The sequence below is a fragment of the Ambystoma mexicanum genome, chromosome 6p (genome assembly GCF_040938575.1).
Source record: "Ambystoma mexicanum isolate Mex_15411 chromosome 6p, UKY_AmexF1_1, whole genome shotgun sequence".
NCBI classification, from domain to species: Eukaryota; Metazoa; Chordata; class Amphibia; order Caudata; family Ambystomatidae; genus Ambystoma; species Ambystoma mexicanum.
The window spans coordinates 558,403,977-558,425,290 of record NC_090935.1 but is presented as its reverse complement, the minus strand read 5'-3'; the positions used below and the strand labels follow the sequence as shown (position 1 = coordinate 558,425,290).

The window sequence follows — 21,314 nt, the reverse complement described above, 5'->3', positions numbered from 1 at the left end:
CGCACAAGGAAATCTATGTTCACCTGAAATGCCACTCCCCCACACCCGGCACTGATTGTGTAGATGCAAGGGAGGTATCCAAAATGGCTGCTGTAGTCTTGGCGGGAGTAGCCGCCATTTTGTCAGCACCTGAGAACTGCGACACATGCGAAAGTGAGACCGGGGTCTCCACAGATGGGTCGGGGGTCTTCATTTTAGCCTTGACACCAGCAACCTCGGCCGATCCGGTACTGCATGGCCTAGAATGTTTGAGACATGCTATCAGCCAGGATAGCCATCAACGGAAGGACCTCGGCAACGCCGGTAACAGAGGATTTCCGGTCAGAGATCTCAATTCATGCCCCCTCAACAGAACTGGTGTCACTGCTTGAGCGGGAACGATGAGGAGTACACCTCACCGACAAGACCTTAACAGGCCTCTCAGAACTGTCGGCCACCTTAGCCCCCAAACGAGGGACCTCAGACCAGAGTCCCGTAAAAGCCCCTTCATGAAGGGCCTCGAACTTTAGTTCGATACAGAAAGCCTGCATAGAGGCCTCAGGGCGAACCCTGGTGTCTTTACGGGAAGTTCCAGTCAAGGAGATCTCGAAGCAAGCTGCGGTACCCGCTGCCTCAGTAGAACTGGGCCTACAAATCGCCCCCACAGGAGGGGGCATCGGATTGTAATCCGGTGTCAATAGGCCCCTTATGGAGGCCCTCAGAGAAAACTCTGGTACACTTTTTAGGCCTAGAAGGCACCTCAGGGCAAGCCCCGGTAACAAAGCTTTTAATGCTCCTCCCAGACCGGGAAGACCCTGGGAAGGAGTCCCCCGGCCGGGGTGCCCTAAAAAGTAAAGAACTCACTGGGCGTTTCTTCTCGTCGATGAAAGTTTGAAAGTGCGTAGGGGGGAGTACGCTGAAACACCTCCCACCGCTCTAAACAACGTTGAAGCGCCCAGACCGAATTGCAGTAAAAACACGAATCCCACCTGTGGTCCGGACCCAAACACTCTAAACAAAGAGGATGGTGATCGGCCCTAGCAAAGCATCGCTCACATGAAGAACAAATAGGAAAGTCTAACTGAAACGGCATAGACGGACTGCCACACGACCATGCAGGAGAGGACACTTGAAGGAAAAAATCTTCCAAAGATGCAAGTGCGTTCAGTCCTGATCGAGCGGAGAAAAGGACCGATGGGCGATGCGCTGGCCGGAGCTAAGGAAGGCGGGTTATGACCACGTGTGGTACTCAGTCTAAAAAGAGAGGAAGGACACATTTTTGAAAAATGTGATGCTTTTTACAAAGTGCTTCGGTCCCGTCCCACAGGACGGAGGAATGTCCCTTCCCACCGGACGGAGGAATGTCCCATAAGTATGGAGGAAAGGGCACAGGACGTAGGAGTAATTCTTAAACAGTGCAAATAGTTGGATTTCACCAGAGGAGTTGGTCCAATGCCATAGGTAGGCCAAAGTCAATGGGCTAGAGTCTTGTATTAGTAAAAACAGTTCTGGTAGTTAAACGGAAAAGTCTTTGCCACGGTTCTCAGAAGTAGTTCATAGAAGATTTTATATGTCTGGTCACATAATGACTAGGCCTGCAAGTTGCCAAAGTTTCACGCACCTTCGCTGTGAGCGGTAAGTTCTCTCGGTCGGGTTTTCACAGTACCTTACGATAAAGAACAAGATGCAGCTAAAGACTTCTGTTCCTGGCTGTTTCTGCAGATCTCGCTGTTCCTGAGCCTCAGTCGTGGGGACAAGAGGGAGGACGTCGGGGGACTCTTGCACTGCACAGGGACTAGTCACAAAGCTGGCAAACCGGCACATCTTCGATTCCGGTCACTGTCGTCAAGCACACAAACTGGTGTCCTTATCCCTGGCTATTCGGTTTCCTGCAGCACTCTGAGGAAAATACAACCAGATCCGAGAATGGTATCCAGGAGGCTTACGAGTTGATTGGTCCCACCAACTCAGTCATCCTTGAAGGGCTTCTCTGTCAAGATGAGCTTGGCAATTCAATCCTGCAGCAGGACTTCACCGGGCAAACCAACGGTCCAGGAGTTGCAGCAGCAGTCCTCTTCCAGCTCGTCTTCGGTTCTTTCGTTCCAGAGGTCGACTCTGCCTTCCAAGCCAAGAGACTCACCTTTCAAACAGTTTTCTCCCATTCTTTCCAGCCTAGCTGCCACTCACCCAGCAGGGTGGCTGTCCTTGCCGGACAGACATCCAGCCAATTGCGCCACAGTGCATTTGAGACTCCTCGGAGACTAAGCACAGGGAGTTTCTGACACCTCCCTCACTTCCTGCCCACCCCAGACACTCGGACACCAGAGGCGGTCTTCAGTCATGAAGCCTGCCAAAGGCGTAGGAACAAAGGGACCAAACCTAGTTTGGCGCGCAGAGAAACTCTAGAAGGACCTTTCCAAAAAAGAAATGCCAAAAGAAGAAGACCGGGGCCCGTTTTACAAGAGAACGTCCGAGCCTCCCTTGTTTAAACATGGCAACCGCGATTTAACGCTACCAGTGTTCGCGGTCGGGAAAAATCATGGTAGTTCATTGTGAAACCACTGCCACCAGCCATTTCTAGAGGAAATGGCTAGCATTTGACTGCTACATGAGTTTCTAGACACAGGGGAATACACAAAAAAACCTCCAGCACTCTTTTGTAAGATAGTATGCTGGGTCTAGGAATTTGAAAAGACTAGTAAAGTCAGTTTCATTTTACTTTCTCTGGAAACAGTACTTTATCCCAGGGAAGGTATTTAAACCTTAGGACAGCCTGGAAGGCTTCCCTGTGTCACTGCACTGAGGGTGCTGTCTCACACATGAAAAGATGATGCGTATGGAGTTGTCTAAATCTCCATAAGCTAAGAACACAAGAGTAAAACACAGATCAAGATGCACAAGAGAGTGGGGAAAAAAGGCTCACACACTGTAGGTAAAAAAATCAAGTCCTCAAAATCCAGCAAAGTTGCTGGGGGTCTCCAAGGTGAAGGGAATTTGCACATTTGAGAAATTGCCCTAACAGGAACATAAAAAGTGTTACATGAGAAGGTAGACAAAGGGGATACTAAGTAACCCCCCCAGCACTCCACATAAAATGGTGTGTGCTGGGTTTACACAGAGAAAAGGGTACGTAAAGTCAATTTCACTTTATTACTCTTGGAAACAGTTTCTCCAAGAGAAGGTATTGAAACCTTGACAGAAATCCAAAGGACTTCTCTGGGACAGTGTCAATATACAAAAAGATGATGCCTATGGAGTTTGTCAGAATCCAAAACGAACACAGAGTCCAAATCAGAGAAAAACATGAGAGAGAAAAAGGTTTTGCTCACTCCAGGATAAAAAAGTCCCAGAGTCCAGCAAAAGAGCTGAGGGTCTCCAAGGTAGAAAGGAATTGCACAGAAAGTTTTTTTTTATTTGTATTTGGTTTCAGAAAACATTTGCAAAGAAACAATTATAAAAGAATAAAAGGAATATTTCCATTATATTTCAAAATTCATACTTAAATACTAAATACAAATGTATCTCTGTTCACAATTCAGGCACAAAACATTATTTCCCACCAACATTAAAAGAAAAGAAAAAAGGAGAATAACGGAAATCATTACAAACTCATGCCGTAGGGAAAAGGGTTATATAAAAAAAAAAAAAGATTATACCCGAATCAAATAAATGGAAAAGGATGCAAGAGCCAAAGTAACCGATGAGTGACAATAATTTGAATAAAAATCTTTATCTTTTCCAACACTTGCTTCACTTTTATCGTCAATCTTGATTCTTGTCCTGACATTAACCTCATCCAAAACATATCTGTGAGGATACCCTCTGGATTGTCCACAAATCTGTGGAATAAAGCTGTTTTGAAAGGCCAGTTGCCCTTGCATTCCATCAAAAGATGTTTCATGGTCTGTTTCTCAGACATTTCAAAAATTGAGCATAGTTTATAGGTAACCTCCTACTTGCCCCATTTCGAAAGAACTTCTCCAGTATGTGCAATGTTTAAGCGTAGTGTAAGAAAGTTTTGTCTGTTCTCCAATCGGGAACCTCTCGAGCTATCTTGGAACACACCGCAGTTTCTTTTCTGCTAGTGAGAATGAATTCGCTCAAGTAGCATTCCGCATGGCTTCCATTGTAATGATCCAATCCATCTGTTCAAATGCTTTCTTTGCCTTCAGGGGATTGGTAACCAGGGTCTCCAAGTCGGTCTCAGATCTTGCCAAGATCTCTCCACCCCTTTGGTTTACATCGGTTAGAATTGCTGAATTGGAGTCTGCAAGATGGTCTTTGATATCTGCATACAGAGTTTGGGGTTTAATAAATGAGAAAACAGCGGACATCCTGGTGCCGTTTGCCCGCCTGTTCTATGCAGAGATGTTCCGAATGTGAAAAAGTGGACCTAGGGGGCTTCATTATCGGCTGAAATTCAATGATGCAGTTCCTAAGCCGATCGGGTTGCCGTGGATCTGCAGAGACCGGATTTCGTACTTTTATCTGGATAAATGGCAGGATGAACACAGGAGGCAGCAGGAGCTCCAGAGGGCTATATCTGCATCTCACGCTGATCGACTTCCTCTTTGAAAATTCTGACCCTGCGAGGGACCCCAAGTTGATGTTTGTCCACCCTGATTATAGTTGGAGGAGCGTTGAGAATTTCATCCTCGAAAACAGCATATATTAAAATCGCCTCTTAAAAAAAGGGTTTGTTAGTTTTCAGTGCGTCCTCGGCTGTTTTCCCAAATTAGGCATTCGGGTTGATTGGCAAATTGAGTACGTTGGCTTGAGTTGGCAGCTTAAGCCTACAGCAACCCTGTCCTCCTGGCAATAGGTAACCCAACCTTTGGTTTAAGTCTGAACTACAAAGGTTGGTAGTGTGGCTGAGCAGCCAGTCTCATCTCAAGATGGGTCAATGTGAGCAATAGGGTTTTTACAGAGATTCACAGTGACGAGTATTCAAATAAATTCTTAAACGCAAGGTTTCTTGATTAAATACTTATTAGTTTATTTAACAGTCAGTTGAATAAGCCTTCATCAGAAGGGAGAAAAAAATTGAAACACTTTAAAAGATACTTCTAACACACTTAGTTTCTATAATCAGATACCACCCATTGGGGATGGCACACAGCCACTTCCTACACCCTGAGGTGACAAATAGCTGGGACACTGGACATTGATTTATCACTGGCACATTCAGAGCAATACGGAGTTTGGTGCAAAGGTTAGATAGGGGAATAAAAGAAAGGTTAAATAATTAACTGGTAAGTACTCGTTGAACCCTCCAACGCAAAGTAAATTAACCCTTCCCTGGCGAAAAGGTAAAGCACAAAGTCAGAGGTAAGAAGAGTACCTCAGGGAGCCAGGACAGCCAATGTTAGTTGAGCAAAGTCTAGGGGAGCTGGTGATCTTGCAGGTAAGTAAAAGTCATGCACAATGTTTTTAGAAGTTCGTAGAATGAAATCACTGAAGGGCCACAAGCTGGGAGGCCTGTGAAGGGAAAATCTGCAAGCAACTCTGCAAGTGCAACCAAGACAAGTCTCAACTGAGAACAAGTAAGGCTACACAACAAGAGGTAAGTTCTTACACTGTACAGTACCTTTGGTTAGAAGAAATGGTTCCAGCTGGCTTCTATTCCTGCATAGCTGGCAGATCATGTTGTTCCTGTGCCTTAGTAGTGGGGACAAGAGGGAGGACGTCTATGGACTCCTGCACTACAATGTGAAGGTCGGCGGAAGCAATGGGCAAACTTCAATTCAGCAGCACTTTGCGGTTCCAGCTCCTCGTGTCTATACCAAATAGTACTGCAGTGGTCTCTCGGATACCACTCTGGACTTTCCTTTCATCTGGGGTCCAGCACTCTGTTGAGGTGGCTCAGGCCTGGTCAGTGCTGCTTCAAGGGATGCCGGGGGATTTTCCTGGAGGTCGGATCCGGCTTAAAAGCGATGCACTAAGTCTAGTGTTCCTCTCCATGGCTCTTCGGTTCCAGCAGCAGCAATGGAAGTACAGCCAGCTCCGAAAGGCTGTCCAGACGGGTTCACTTTGGGGTTGATTGGTCCCACCTACCCAAGGGGAGAAGTCGCCAGTTGCAGGGCTTCTCTAGTCAAGGCGAATTCAGAGCTTAAGCAATGCAGCAGGGCTTCACCGGGCAAACCAACGGTCCAGGAGTTGCCGCAAGCGTCTCTTCCAAGTTCTTCTTCGGATTCCTTCATCCAGTGGCCGACAGTGCCTTCCAAACTAAAAAGCCTCGCCTTTTATGCAGCTTGATCCCATTCATTCCAGCCTGGCTGTCAGTCACCCCGCAGGGTGGGTGGCTGGCTGGCTGTCCGGCAAGGACAATCACCTAAGACTGCACTCCTGTCTCCTGGGAGAATTAGCACAGAGTTTCGGGCACCTCCCTTGCTTGAACAAAGGGACCAATCCTGGTTTGACACGCAGAGTAAATCTCAAGAAGGACCTTTCAACAAAGAAATGGTGAAAAAAAGACCAGGGCCATTTTGACAAAAATGGCACACATGGCTGCTTTACTGTGGCTGCTAACACAGCTCGCGGTAAAATGCCATAATGGTAGTAAAAAGTAAACCACTGCCACCAGTCTTTCAATGAGAAAAGGGTAACATAGAAAATGTTACATGAGAAGCTAGACAAAGGGGATACTATCCAGCACCTTATTGTAAGATAGTGTGTGCTGGGTCTAGAAAGTTACAAATGGAAGTAAAGTCAATTTCACTTTACTGCTCTGAGAAACAATAGTTGATCCCAGAGAAGGTATTTAAACGTTTGGGAAATCTGAAAGACTTCCCTGTGTCACTGAACGGAAGGTGCTTTGTGACACTTTTAGGAAGAATTGCATGCAGTACTCTCTGGGACCACCACATACAATTAGGACTACAGGTGTAAGCAAAACCAACCTTTGGTATAAGTGTACTAGACAGTTTGTGGTAGCGAGCTGAGCAGCCAGGCATCTCAGGAGGGAATGTGAGCAGTATAAGGGTACACAGAGGTCTTACAATCACAGTGGTAGACAATCAAGGATTCTTGGTAAAATACTATTAATTTATTACACAGTCATTTAGAAAACATTCACTAGAATAAGGCAACTTAATATACACAAATACACTTCAGTACCAAACCAATACGTTTCTAAGTAAATTAGGCTCCCTTGAAATATGAGCAAAATAGCATATCAGTCACTTTAAATGGGAGGACAAAGGCACAAGTTAATAGAATAGATCACAAATACTTTCTTAGGCAGTGCAAATAGTTTCAGTTCAGTAGAGGACTTGATTCAATTCAATAGGCCTAGTCCAAAGTCAATGGGCTAGTGTCTTGGATAGGAAAGAGCAGTTCTTGTAGTGAACGGTAAAGTTTTTGCCAAAGCTCGCAGAAGTAGTTGGTACGAAAAAGAATTATGTTGGGTCACAAGCTGATTAGGCCTGTAAATTGGGAAAGTTTCACAAACTTTCACCACGAGAGGCAAGTTCTCTCAATCGGGTTGGCACAGTACCTTAATATGAAGAAAAGATGCAGCTGAAGTCGTTGGTTCCAGGCAGTTCCTCCAGATCTCACTGTTCCTGAGCCTCAGTCGTGGGACAAGAGGGAGGACGTAGGGGGGACTCCTTCACTGTGCGGGGACGGGTCAACCAAGGTGGCAAAATGGAAGATCTTCGGTTCGAGTAGCTGTAGTCAAGCACACAAGCTGGTGTCCTTCCCCCTGGTTAATCCTAACCAGCTCCAAGAATGGTAACCAGGTGGCTTACGAGTCGATTGGTCCCACCAGCTCAAAGGACGAAGTTGTCCTTGAAGGGGCTTCTCTGTCAAGAAGAACTTGGCAATTCGGACCTGCAGCAGGGCTTCACCAGGCAAACCAACGGTCCAGGAGTTGAAGCAGCCCTCCTCTTCCAGCTCGTCTTCGGTTCTTTCGTTCCAGTTGTCGACTGCTTTCCAGTCCAAGAGCCTCGCCTTTTAAACAGTTTTCTCCCTTTCATTCCTGCCTACCTGCCAGTCACCCGGAAGGGTGGCTGCCCTTGCCGGACAGTCAGCCAGCCAATCACGCCAGAGTGCATTTGGGTCTCCTAGGAGACTTAGCACAGGGAGTTTCGGGCACCTCCCTCACTTCCTGCCCACCACAGATAATCAAGACGCCAGAGGAGGTTTTCAGTCCTGAAGCCCACCAATAAAGGCATAGAAACAAAGGAACCACCCCTAGTTTGGTGCGCAGAGACAAACACTAGAAGGACCGTTCCAAAAAGAAATGGCGAAAAAAGAAGACCGGGACCGGTTTAAATAAAAGGGCTTAAGGCGCCATCTTAAAAAACATGGCTCCTGCAATTTTTTGCTATCGTGTTCGTGGTCAGGAAAAATCATGGTAATTCGTTGTAAAACCACTGCCACCAGCCATTTCAATAGAAAAGGGTAGCATTTGACTTCTGTACGAGTCTGTATGAGTTTGTAGACTCTAGGTAACCCCTCCAGCAATCTATAGGAAGATAGTGTGTGCTGGGTCTAGGAATTTAAAAAGACTAGTAAAGTCAATTTAACTTAACATTCTCTGGGAAACAGTACTTTATCCCAGAGAAGGTATTTAAACCTCTGGGAAGTCTAAAAATACATCCCTGTCTCACTGCACGGAGTGCTGTGTAACACACATGAAAAGATGATGCTTATGGAGTTTGTCAGACTCCACAACCAAAAGAAATAGATAAAAAAAATCACATCAAAACACATGAGAGAGTGGGGAGAAAAGGGTCTCTCTCTCTCTCTCTCCAGGTTCAAAGATCAAGTCCTCAAAATCCAGCTAAGTTGCTGGGGTTCTCTAAGTTAGAGGGAATTAGCACATTTCTTAGAATTCTCCCTAACACTGTGTGTGCCTCAACAGTCGACGAAGCGGTCGGCTGTGGGGTGTGTGCTGGGGGCCGGGGGCGTGCTTTGTGTCGCATGCAGTGTGGGTGCATGAGCGGCTGGTGTCGTCCCCGTAGCAGAACCACCGGCCTGCCTGATGGAGTCGGGGGGGCTCGCATGCAGGAAACCGTAAGGTCCCAATCACCTCGGAGTCACTTAGGATGCTGCCATCGCTGGACGCTCACCTCCACATCCATAGCGGCTTCGGCCTGCATGGCGTGACAGGACCAGTGCTTTCTCTTACAATCCTCTAGTGTCTTGGGCCGAAAAGATTTGCATAACTTGCAATGTTTTTCAGGATGGTCCCTGGGGAGACCGAGGCTACACACCTTGCGAGTCCTCCAGGGAAGCTTCCTGTTACAGGAATGGCAAAATGTAAACCATGCGTTTTCCAAAATACACACCCGGGTGGCAGCCCGGCGATAGAAAAGGAAGAATAGAGAAATAGGCATTCTCTAAGGAAAGCAAGTTATGGCCTCCACCCACTCTCCCTACTGTGAAGGGCCGAGGCTGTCGAAAGGCTAGAAAGCTATCCAACTGTAAACTTGCATAATAAAAAGGTGTTAGTCAAAAAGATGGAACTCACCAACTTGCGTGCGACTAGGATGGTGGAAAAAACAATCTGAGGGACCTCAATGCGTAAAGGACCATGGGTACAGTGGATGTCACACTAGGGATAATATTACTGACACGCCCAGTCGACGTCCCTTTTTGAGTTTCGAAAGCAAAAAAATGTAATGCTCCGACACCATCACTAGATGTCAGCCTATGCATAGCATGTGATCCAAGCAGATCCACAAGCCTAAGAAACATGTCTACACGTGTGAAACTTTCCTCACTTACCTGAATTAGATATTGATTTTAACATTGCCTTAGTGTATGTAGAACACTTTTTTATATAACAGTGTGCAAGTGTTCCTGGACTGTAAGTGTGGTCAAATGTCTTTGTACACACCTACAGCCAGTCTCCCTTCTAGACCAGGCCTGGCTGCTCGACCATAGCTACCAAACCTAAGAGTTGGAGCACTGTTCACCTAAGAGTGACTATTCAGTCCTACCACATGTGAACTTTAGTAAAACTCCCCAACACTTAAAAAATGAGAACCTAAAGGGGCACCATTGTGCAAAGTTGTAGAATAAGGAGTGAAATCAAGGGAGGAGGGGGGGGGGGGTCGAGGGCGAGGTGAAGAGAATGCCTAGATGAAAGGGAAAAGTTTATGAAAAATGATGTGATCTTATGCTAGGAAGAGAGCACGGTGAGGAAAACCTACATAAAGGCAACAGACATTAAAAATAGGAAAAACATTTTTTTATCTCCAGTTCCAAGTCCAATATCAACACTATGCATGTATTTTGTTGTCACTTACTTCAGTGGTCTGTCCCCAAACATAACACCATTGAAGGCAAGAGCTCGAGCCACATAAGTATGGTCTGAAAATTCCACAAAAGCAAATCTGGTTGGTTGAGTCTCATCACCTGCCATACGGACAAATTTGACATCTCCAACTTGCTTAAAAAATTCAAGAAGTTGATCTGCAGTTGTAGTCTAGAAGGAAAAATAAAATGGGACATTAGGCAACCTGAAATCGTAAATGCCACACAAGAGTAGAACTATGCTTAACTTTAGATAAAGGGATGAAATTATCGATTCTAAAATACACGTCAAATCTTGGAGGCATTTTGAAACACTTTTTACTAATTTACTGAGCACACAATATTCCCTTAGCTAGAAAGCAGGTGGCAGAACATTCCATCAAACTGTTCCTTCTTAAATACTGCTGGGTAAAAAATGTGCCCACTTTTTATCCCATATACTTTTTATTGGCTTTTTGGACTTGTTATGGGAGTTAAGTCCACCTGGAAGTATCTATAAAACTATCCCTTGGTGTACAGGTCCCCAACTCATAGGTCTGTACTACCCAAAGGATCTGGTAGAATGCAGAGCAGCCAGAGGTATTTTAGGAGGAGAGTGTGAGCTGTAGGTGAGTACACTGAACCCAGTAAATACAATAGCTCAAAGAAACTCTTACACTGAAAGTTAAAATAAAATATATTTAATATACACAAGGTAGGTAAGAAACTACTTGTTTAGATAAACCAAAACACACAGGAAATGTCAACAATTCTTTTCAACAGTGACTGCTTCAATAGTAGTTGCTTGCGCTTACAATTGTTACAGAAAATGGCACTAATGACAGTTCTACCATAATAACTAGTAGTGCCGCGCACCCACATTTGTTAGAGAAATGATAGCTTAATTCATTTAAAGTCACAGACAGTCTTTAGGAATTAAAAGAAGGGTTATTCAACACTTAGCAGTAGCATATTTCTCAGCAACATTTTTCAAGGCTCCTAATGCTTTAAAAGTTCAATCCCTAACTATCCAAAAGTCAGAGTGGGAGTGGAACAAAAGTCTTATGCAGCAGCAGAAAAGGCAAAGATCCTCAGTCCCTTCAAATAAAATACTTTAGCATGGTAACGCAATGTCTAGGGACCCTGCAAAGGACACCCTAAGAGGACACAGGGTGGGAAGCCTGGGCCAGAGGTTTTGGTGGACACCCAAACACCTTGTCACACACTCCAGTCACACTGAAGCGCCTATTCGGCTGGAGGCAAGTTCTACCTTGAGCCCCACAGTACCTTAGGTTAGAAGTAAAGGCAGCTGGATTATTTCCTGTGCAGCGGTGACGGAATCTTGAAGTCCTGATTCCTCAGTATGGTGATAAAAGGAAGGACTCCCAATGGGATGCGTTAGGTACGTTTTTCTACTAAAGTCCAACTGGTGCAGGACTTCGTATGTTTTATCTCTTGGTATTAGGGACCCAACTTAATATAGGCCTGTAGTACACAAGTCAGAGTTGCTGAGCAACCAGGCTTATTTTAGAAGGGAGTAATGTGAGCTGAGAGCAGTACACTAAAAATCAGTAAACACTTGGATCCAAGTAAACACTTACTCACTTAAAGTTATATATATGTGGGATATATTACTCACCATAATCGTATTTCTGATGCTTGCATCTGCTTAGATTCACATGCTGTGCATAGGCTGACATCTAGTGGAAGCTGCCGAGTATTACAGTGGTTTTCGAAATTCGAAAAGGGACGTCAACATGGCGTGCCAGTAATACTATCCCTAGTGTGACGTCCACTGTACCCATGGCCCTTCACGCTTCGAGGTCCCTGAAACTGTTTCAGTCATGAGGTAGCATGAAGTGTAGAATGAGTACAGGTGTATCCAAGCAGATATGCATCCGACAAGCTCAATCATCCATGCACCTTTTCTCCAAGTGAAGGAAGGGTGGGCCCATGTGAATCTAAGCAGATACAATAATCAGAAATACGATTCCGGTGAGTAATTTATCCTTTGAGGCTTGTGGAATCTGCTTAGATCACATGCAGTGCATAGATTATCGAGCAGTGTTAGGAGAAGGTGGTGGGTTGTGAGAAGGTTTCATGGGCAAACAGAGGTTTTAGAACCGCTTGTCCCACCTGTATATCTGTCTTTGAATGAGTGCCAATGCAGTAGTGCTGAGTGAAAGTGTGTACTGAGCTTCATGTAGCCGCTTTGCAAATGCTGTCTAAAGGGACATTTGCAATAAATGCCAGAGTAGCTCCTGGTGGAGTGAGCTCTTGGCATGAAAGGCACTGTCTTGTCTGACAGAGACTAGCACAGTTGTAAGCATCCGACTATCCATCTGGAGATGGCATTCTTGGAAATGCGGTCCCCTTCTCTGCCTGGGGCTAAGAGAAACAGTTGGACTGTTTTTTCTTAGCGGTCTGGTCTTGTTTACATAGTCAAGGACTATCGTCCTTACATCTAGTGTGTGGGGTTTTACCTCAGCTGAGCTTTTAGGTTTCTGGAAAAAAGCCGGAAGCTCAAGGGACTGGTTCACATGAAATTTTGAGATTAACTTGGGAGTGAACACAAGATGAGTACGTAAAACCAATTTGTCTTTGTGTATGACAAAGAAAGGGTCCTGCACTGACAATGCTTGCAATTCATTAACTCGTATTATGGAAGTAATAGCCACTAATAAGGCAGTTTTATATGTCAGGTGTTTAAGACTTGACTTATGCATAGGCTCAAAGGGGGATCCCATGACCTCTGAGAGTACTACATTGAGATCCCAGCGCTGCAACCACTGCAGTACCTTGGTGAATCCCCTTGGAGCAGACGCTATCCCTTAGGGTAGCACCTTGAATTGGTAGTGATGGTTTGCTATTTTGAAACGCAAGAGTTTCCTGTGCGCTAACATTGAAATATGAAAATAGGCATATTTCATATCCAGTGTTGCCATGTAGTCCCCCCCGCATTAGCAGAATTTAGCAATGTTTCTTGTAGCGTTGTCATGCAGAATTCTTGTGGCTGTGTTTGCAGGGTGCAAGAGAAGGTATTTAAACCTTTGGGAAATCTGAAAGACTTCCCCGTGTCACAGTAAGAGATGATGCCTATGGAGTTTGTCAGACTGCACAACCAAGAGAAACACAGGGGTACAAAATCACATTAAAAACACGTTCGAGTGTGGGAAAAGGGGCTCGCTCTCTCCAAATATAAAAAAATCAAGTCCTCAAAATCCAGCAAAGTTACTGGGGTGGTAGTCTCTAAGGTAGAGGGAATAAGCATATTTCTGAGAATTCTCCCCAACAAGACGCATTCATATAAAATTAAAAAACCCAGGCATATTTGTTACGCAGCCCTAGTCCTGAAGTGCGTAATTTTAGATTGCAGTTGCAAATAAATTAGCTGCCATTACTGGTTACTCAGGGGTCTTACACCAAAATGCCTATAGAAAGTAGAATGTCATATTTAGGGTACAGGATAAGTTGTAAACAGCTCAACATGTTTTCACTGAATGTAGAGAGCTGGGTCCAACATATGTGTGTGTGTAAATGTGTGCTATGCTAAATGTGTTATGCCAAATATTGTTACTCCTACCGGCCAGTATGCTATGCAAAATGTTCATATTCCTACCACCCAATGTGCTATGCAAAATGCTGATACTCCGATACACCAGAGTCCCACCACGCCGCCCCTAAACTGTGCCCTTATCAATGCCGGCTCCAGCCCAGCCCATGCCCTGGACATCAATGACCTGCTCACCTCACACAACCTGGATGCCCTAGCCATCTCCGAGACCTTTTGCCCCGCATTATCGCTATCGTTCCCCATTGGCTTCACCATCTATTGACAGGACCACGCCAACGCCAGAGGTGGAGGGATAGCACTCATAGCTGAGAAGTCCCTTCCGAAAAATCAACTCCTCCCCTAGAAGGTAATGAGGACATTCTCTCAAATTAGCTTCATCTCCCACCTGCACCATCACACACCACATCTACTGGCCCCTCGATCCCCTCCCGTCCCCCCGCCCCTTATCTAGCTTCCAGGAAAACCCCAATTTCCGCAATGGCAATCTTAAGACCTCCTCTAAAAATCATCCTATTAGGCGAACTGAACAAAAGCCCCAATGACACTGAAGACTCGCAAGCCAGGACCCTCGCCGAAGTTCTTGACACCCTAGGATTCACACATTCTATCACCAGCCCCATGCATAATAAAGGCTGCAATCTGGACTGGATAGCGGACCTAAATTGTCAGTCACCCATCACATCCAATTCCCAAAGCCACTATACCGTCCATTTATCCATTCCTCACCCCAGGAAACAAAAGCTTGCTACCACCTCACTACCACCAGCAAGTAGCTAAAGGAAGCTCACATAAGACAACCTTATCCCCCTCCTAGACATTGCAGAGTTCAAACCGCCATTTTCCAAGGATCACAAAACACTTCCAGTCCTATACAACACCATGCTGAAGCAGGCTGCCGATACCATTGCAGCCCCCCACACCCCTAATAGCAAGTAAAGCAAAACCCATTAGGCATGCCAACTCTTGGTACACCCCCGAGCTTCTCCAACTATGAAATAAAAAGTGGTCAGCCCAGTCCGCTTAGATAGATAGATATATATATATATATATATAAAAAAAAACACTGACCCTGCTAAAAAGGGAATTCGCCAAGGCATCCAAAGTCTACAAACATGTCAGCCAAATCCATTTACTATAACACTAGGATCCTAAATGCCAAATCAGACGTCAGGGACATTTTCACCATCTTCAGGAAACGGGAGACCCCAGTCCCCGCCATTCAATCTATCATCAAATACGAAACATGGTATACCAACATTCAAACTGCCATGAGGAACAAAATTAGGCTTGCTCAATAATAAAACATGCACCAACCAAAATAGACTGGGTTCACCCCACCTTATAACAGCAGCCCCTGCCCTCAACACACCCTCCTCAAACATACCTCCATTCTCCTTCAAGGACATCTCAGAATTGGAAGTGTACTCCATTCTAAAAAATCTCAGACTCTCTAAATGCAAAGGCGATATATACCCTGCCACAATCCTTAAGGAATGTGCCGACATCCTAGCTCCCTTCTTCACGGCCTTCATCAACGCCTCCTTCGGCCCCTGGACTGGTCCCATCATGTCTCAAAGAAGCCTGGGTACTCCCACTCCTACAAACTACAACAAAAAATAAAAAGATTCTATAGACCCCTCAGCCACCACACCCCCAACAACTAGAGGCCCATCAAGACAGTCCCTTTTCTTCCAAAAATACTTCAGAGCAGCCTACCTCCAGATTCCCCACTAAGAAAATCAGATACTAGGCCTACGTCAATCAGGCTTCCAAGCCAGCCATGGCACTGAATCAGCGCTACTAGAGCTCTAGACCTAAAAAAAAAATCAAATGGACAAAATGGCAAACCTGCCCTGCTTCTCGACTGCCGCCTTCGACCTAGTGTACCAAAAAATACTCTGTCACCCAGGCCTCCAGTTAAGGTGCCTACCAGGCCTTGTAAATACAAAAGCATTTTTCGGTGCACATTTACACACAAGTTTAGAGCAGATGGCAGTGCAAAGGTCAGGCTACTTGACAGAAAACAGAATGCTTCTTTTGATTTTTATCTACATGGATGTAATTGCAAGCAATGGAGAAAAGCCTCTGAAACTGAATGTATTCCTCTGAAGCCTTTCAAAAATAGAAACTGGTTTCTTTCCATTCAGCTTCTGCTGTGTTGATGCTCATGGAGCAAAACAGAAGCACTGTACATATTTATTTTCCTAGCATTTTAGGATTGTATAAGATGGAAAACTAAGTTTCAATTGAGAATTAATCTCTTGGAACCAATTATGCTTTTTCCCAGTGAAAGCAAACCAGTATTGCACAATTATATTTTTCAGAGTTCCTGTGCTGTGTGCATAATCATGCAAAGGCAGACAATATTTACACTTCCAATTTAAATTTACACTCCAATTATAAAAAGAGTAAGCAAAATGATGAGTGTGTAGTTTACACCCATTCAAACTTGCAGTCAATGGGGTACATTACTATAAATGGCAACAGAGTATTTGCTCAAGGGTGAGTGATTGTCATAACACCAATCACAGGTGTTTTAGACTCAAATCTTCAAGACTACAATTAAAACATCCTAAACCTGGCTCTCCAGGAAGTGCAAGCGCTGTTCAAAAACAAATGAAAGTTGCATTTGTTATTGAAATAGAAACTCTGCAAAACCGGTCCCTATGATAACCCAGATAGGCATTTCACATTATGTAGCGATTTATACATGGTTTGTCCAACATCTAGGCACTGAAGGATGTTAGCCAATAAGATGACTAAACCACTCGAGAGATCATTGCTGCGAACCTCCAGGTACCCCCTACAACCGCTCCAAGGGCAACAGACTCTGGATAACATGGTAGGGAGATTTGTCTACGCAATCCCCACCCACCCCCCCCCCCCCCCCGACTCCCCTTCTCAGCAAGATTGTGCACAAGATGCACCAGGAACCAGTCACAATGATACTGGGGCCCGCCAATCCTGGTTCGCACATCTGATGGAGATGTCCCTATCTCATCCAGTCAAACTGCCTTGCCCATACAACATGTCGCAAGACAGATGGGAGCCGCTTCACCCATGCCCGCAGACCTTTAACTTAGCGGCCTGGCTCCCTTGAGGTCATAGAGTTCGGACACATGCAACTCCCTCAGATTTATGGACATTCTCAGGGAGGCAAGAAAGCAGAACACCAGATACTGCTATTCCAGTACATGGAAACAGTTTGTCATCTGGTGCAACTCAAAGAGCATTAACCCGATTAACTCCTCTCCCACACATTGTGTTATACCCAACTCATTTACTTGACTCAGGCCTGGTCTTCAACTCCATAAAGGTACACCTTGCTGCACTTTCAGCCTCCACTACATCACAACAGAAAGTGTCATGGTGGAAGATATCAGTTATTAAAGCTTTCATGGAGGGATCGAAAAGAATTCACCCTCCCATTTCTAACCCAGCTCCTGGATGGGACCTAAACGTGGTGCTGACTAGGCTTATGGGGGCTCCTTTCGAGCCCATGCACAAGGCAAGTCTTGAAGACCTCACCCTTAAGACTGCTTTTTTAATAGCTATTACCTCCATCAGGAGGGTAAGTAAACTACAAGCGCTCTCGATCCTAGATCCCTTCGTAACAGTTCACAAAGACAAGGTGGTTCTGCGCACTCGCCCTAGATTTGCCCCTAAATTCATTTCAAAGTTCCATGTGAACCAGTCAATAGAACTACCAACCTTCTTTCAAAATCCTTCAAGCCTGGGAGTAAGAACCCTGCACACACTGGATGTACATGGAAAGAACTCGACCACTTAGAAAGACTAATCAGTTTTTCGTTTTGGTGGCGGCGCAGTCTCCAAATCCGCTATCTCTAGATGGATTGTCAAATGCATTACACTCTGCTACATTCTTGCTAAGAGAGAACTGCCCTTCAAGCCTAGAACACATTCCACTCGAGGCACTGGGGCGTCCATAGCATTAATTGCAAATGTTCCCCTTGAATCTATTTGCAAAGTGGAAACCTGGAGTTCTGTACACCTTTACAAATCACTATTGCCTAGACATTCATTCTAGGTCTGATTCTCAGGCGGGACAGGCATTACTAAGACATCTTTTCACTAATGTTCCTTCTCACAACCGACCTCCAACTCTGGGTACTGCTCGCTAGTCTATGCACAGCATGTGATTCTAAGCAGATTAACAAACATCAGAAGACATGCATTACTTACCGTAAAAGCATTTGAGGGTTGTATCTGCTTAGATTCACATGCGCCCACCCTCCCTCCCCGCTCGATGAAAGGAGCATATACGTCTGACCACTTTCTCTCTTTTCTGTACTCGCTCACAATAGTCACAAGGCTCCCTCTTGGCAGAAAAAAATACAATCGGCAGGACCTCGACGCGTGAGGGATTTTGGGTACACTACATGTCGCGTAGGGATAGTGTTACAGGCACGCCCATGTCGACGTCCCCTTTCGATTCTCGAAAGACAAGATGCAATACTCTGCGGTGACCACTGGATGTGACCACTGGATGCACAGCATATGATTCTAAGCAGATTAACAAACATCAGAAATAAAATTTATCTAGGAGTCCTTGCCTCTTTGCACTGTTGCATCATAACATTGGCATACCATTAGGTAGTAATAGTTCCAGGAAAGGATTACTTTCATTAACCACCACAAGACAATTCTGCTATCGAACCTCAAAAAAAAACAATACAATTCATGTTTGCTTTACTGTGCAATGGTCTAGGTTTTTGTGTTAAATATATACAGCATAGATCAAATGGCCAGACCTTTGAGAAATAATGAAAGGTGTATTCTGTCAATGCAGAAAGCTGCCGCAGGGTAATGATTTTCATACATTTTTTGCACACGTCCGCTGGATCTCGCATACATTTTACTCTTGAAATCACATTTACTCTCAAAGTTTAAAAATAGGGAGTAAAATACTCCCACCTCAAAATTTTATCTGCAGCATTGCCGTCACCACCTCGGCCCACTTCTCGCACGAGGCAACAACCTGGATCGCCTCATTACTAAAGCATAGAGACATGAGTGTTTGCAGAAAACGTAAGCACTCCCCAGACCCCATTCTATGTGGAGTCCCACAGAGCTCTTGCTTCTCTCCTACTTTATACAACATCTTCACCAGACCACTCTTGAATAGCCAAGACTCCAGCTGTATAACCTTTAACAACTACGCTGATGACACCAAAGACATTCCTCCCCCTTACAGGTAGCTACAAATAAGACTCCAAGGCCCAGAATACAGCCTACTCCATCATACAGACTTGGATGATGGTAAACTGCCTATGCCTCAACGGGGACAAGACCAAAATCCTGCTAGCTAAGGTCAACAAAATAATCATTCAAAAAAACAATACTCCACATGCCTGATCGAGGTCTCTCCCGCTGTCAAGATACCTAGAGGCCACCCTCTCATGTCCTGCCAGGCCAGCACCATCCCCTCTTCTGCAGCATACTCTACCAAATTACTGAAGGCAGCAAAACCTTTCCTCTCAGCTGCTTCACCATAGATAGCCCCATCATAGACTCTAGACTAGATTACTGCAATGCCCTCGTCGCTGGCACTTCCTTGAAAATCCTCCAGAAACTCCAAGTCTTCCAAAATAATGCACTCCGGACAGCTCTCATCCCAAAATGGGAACACATCACGACAGCAAGAAGAGAAGGCCATTGGCTACCCATTAGAAAGAGTGACCTGTTCAAAACATTAGCATCACTCAAGTGCCTCGCTAACTCAGGCCCACCTTAAGTAGAGCCTACTCCTCCAGACCCACTAGAACACCATACAATGACAAATTGTTGATCCCTTAAAGTCAAACCCACCAAAGCAGGTGGAGCCATCTTCCCTTTTATAGCAGTCAAACACTGGAACTCACTGCCCCAATCAATGAGAGCTGAACCCTCCCATGGAGCCTTCCGCAAAGCACTCCCCACATGACTGTTCAATAAGACCAATAGGTATTGTGTACTACCTCATGCCAACGATAAGTGCATGCATACGGCATGTACCATATGCCTAAAACTCCTGTAAAAGCGCCACAATGCTCTTGGGCTGCTGCACGCTTTATAAATGAATAAAATAAATGTGAACCAATTTGATTCAATTAAGACAACTGAATTTTGGAATACCAAAGTTAATCACTGTAGTGACTACCTTACTCCTAGTCCATAGTCTCCTATCCTCCATACTTGTGGACATTCCGACCTTCGGGATGGGACCGGAGCACTTTTTTCCAAAAATCAAAAATTGAGACCCTGCCCTCCTGAGCTCCGCCCCGCACATCGCTCTTCAGTCCTTTTCAATCACCAGGTCTGTGACCAATTAAGCAATAATAGAGGATACTTATTAGAGGGGACGGCGGGCGGGCGTATGGAGAAAAGTGGACTATGGACTAGGAGTAAGGTAGTCACTACGGTGAGTAACTTTGTTATACTCCTAAGTCCCGTCCCCTTTCCTCCATACTTGTGGGAGATTCCAAAGCACTCTTCACAGGTAATATGGGTGGATGTAAACTCATTACTGAGGTTTTTAAGAACAGCCTGACCAATGAGCATCGGCCCTGGAGCTGAGGTCCAAGCAGTAATGCTTACAAAAAGCTGATGGGGAGGCCCACGTAGCCGCCTTGGCAATGGTCTCCAAGGGAACATACTTTTGGAAGGCAACAGCAGCCACTTTGCCGCTTACAAGATGGACATGAATGCCCTGAATGGTATAGGCCTCAGATACAGGAGGCAATCCATCAGGAGATAGTAGCTTTTGAAGCGGGATTCCCTTTCAGGTCTCCGAACGCAACAGAGTTGGGAGGAGCCCCTAAGTTCAGTTCTCTCCAGATGGAACTTCAGAGCTCGTCTGACTTCTAGATTGTGTAAAACTCTCGGCATCTGATGCCAGGTTCGGGAAAAAGACAGGTAATGATATAGATTGATTCAAATGAAAGTCTGTCACTATTATAGGAAGGAAAGACGAATGAGTGCGGAGGACAACCTTAGCCTTATGAAAGGTAAGGAACGGATGTTCCACGGACAAGGCTTGAAGCTCTCTTACACGCCTTGCCGAAGTCACTGCAATCAAAAACGGCAACCTTCCAAGAAAGCTACTTCAGATCCGTCGTGGCTCTAATTGCTTAGCTAAACACCAGTGACAAAACCGGAGCCACTTGCTCCTATACTGAGACCTCGTAAAAGGTTTCCTGGCAGCTTGGATAAAGCGCATATTGTCTTCAGACAGGTTAAACTGCGCTAGGGATTTGAATTCAGGCACCAGGCCGCCAAGCTGAATGATTGTGGGGAGGGATGCCACATCTGCTGATCACACTGGTGAAGCAGGTTGGTAATCAGTGGCAGTCTGATCGGAGGACAAATCGAGAGATGCTGAAGCTCCGAAAACCAGAATCTGGCTGGCCACCAAAGAGCAATGAACAGGAGATGTGCAATTCAAGGCATTCCTAAGCTTGCAGAGTAATCAATGAATCAGAGGAAGAGGCGGGAAGGCATGTGCCACTCAGTATCGAGA

General features: G+C 45.3%; 1 protein-coding gene across 3 annotated transcripts in view; it reads right to left on the bottom strand.

Annotated features, from left to right (window-relative positions):
- Nucleotides 1–21,314, bottom strand: part of SREK1 (splicing regulatory glutamic acid and lysine rich protein 1) — a 338,699-nt gene that overhangs the window by 206,411 nt on the left and 110,974 nt on the right. For all 3 annotated transcript variants that reach the window (XM_069627375.1, XM_069627376.1, XM_069627377.1), the window contains one exon: nt 10,236–10,414. In XM_069627375.1, the coding sequence (XP_069483476.1) occupies nt 10,236–10,414 (179 nt within the window). The remainder of the gene's footprint in view (nt 1–10,235; nt 10,415–21,314) is intronic.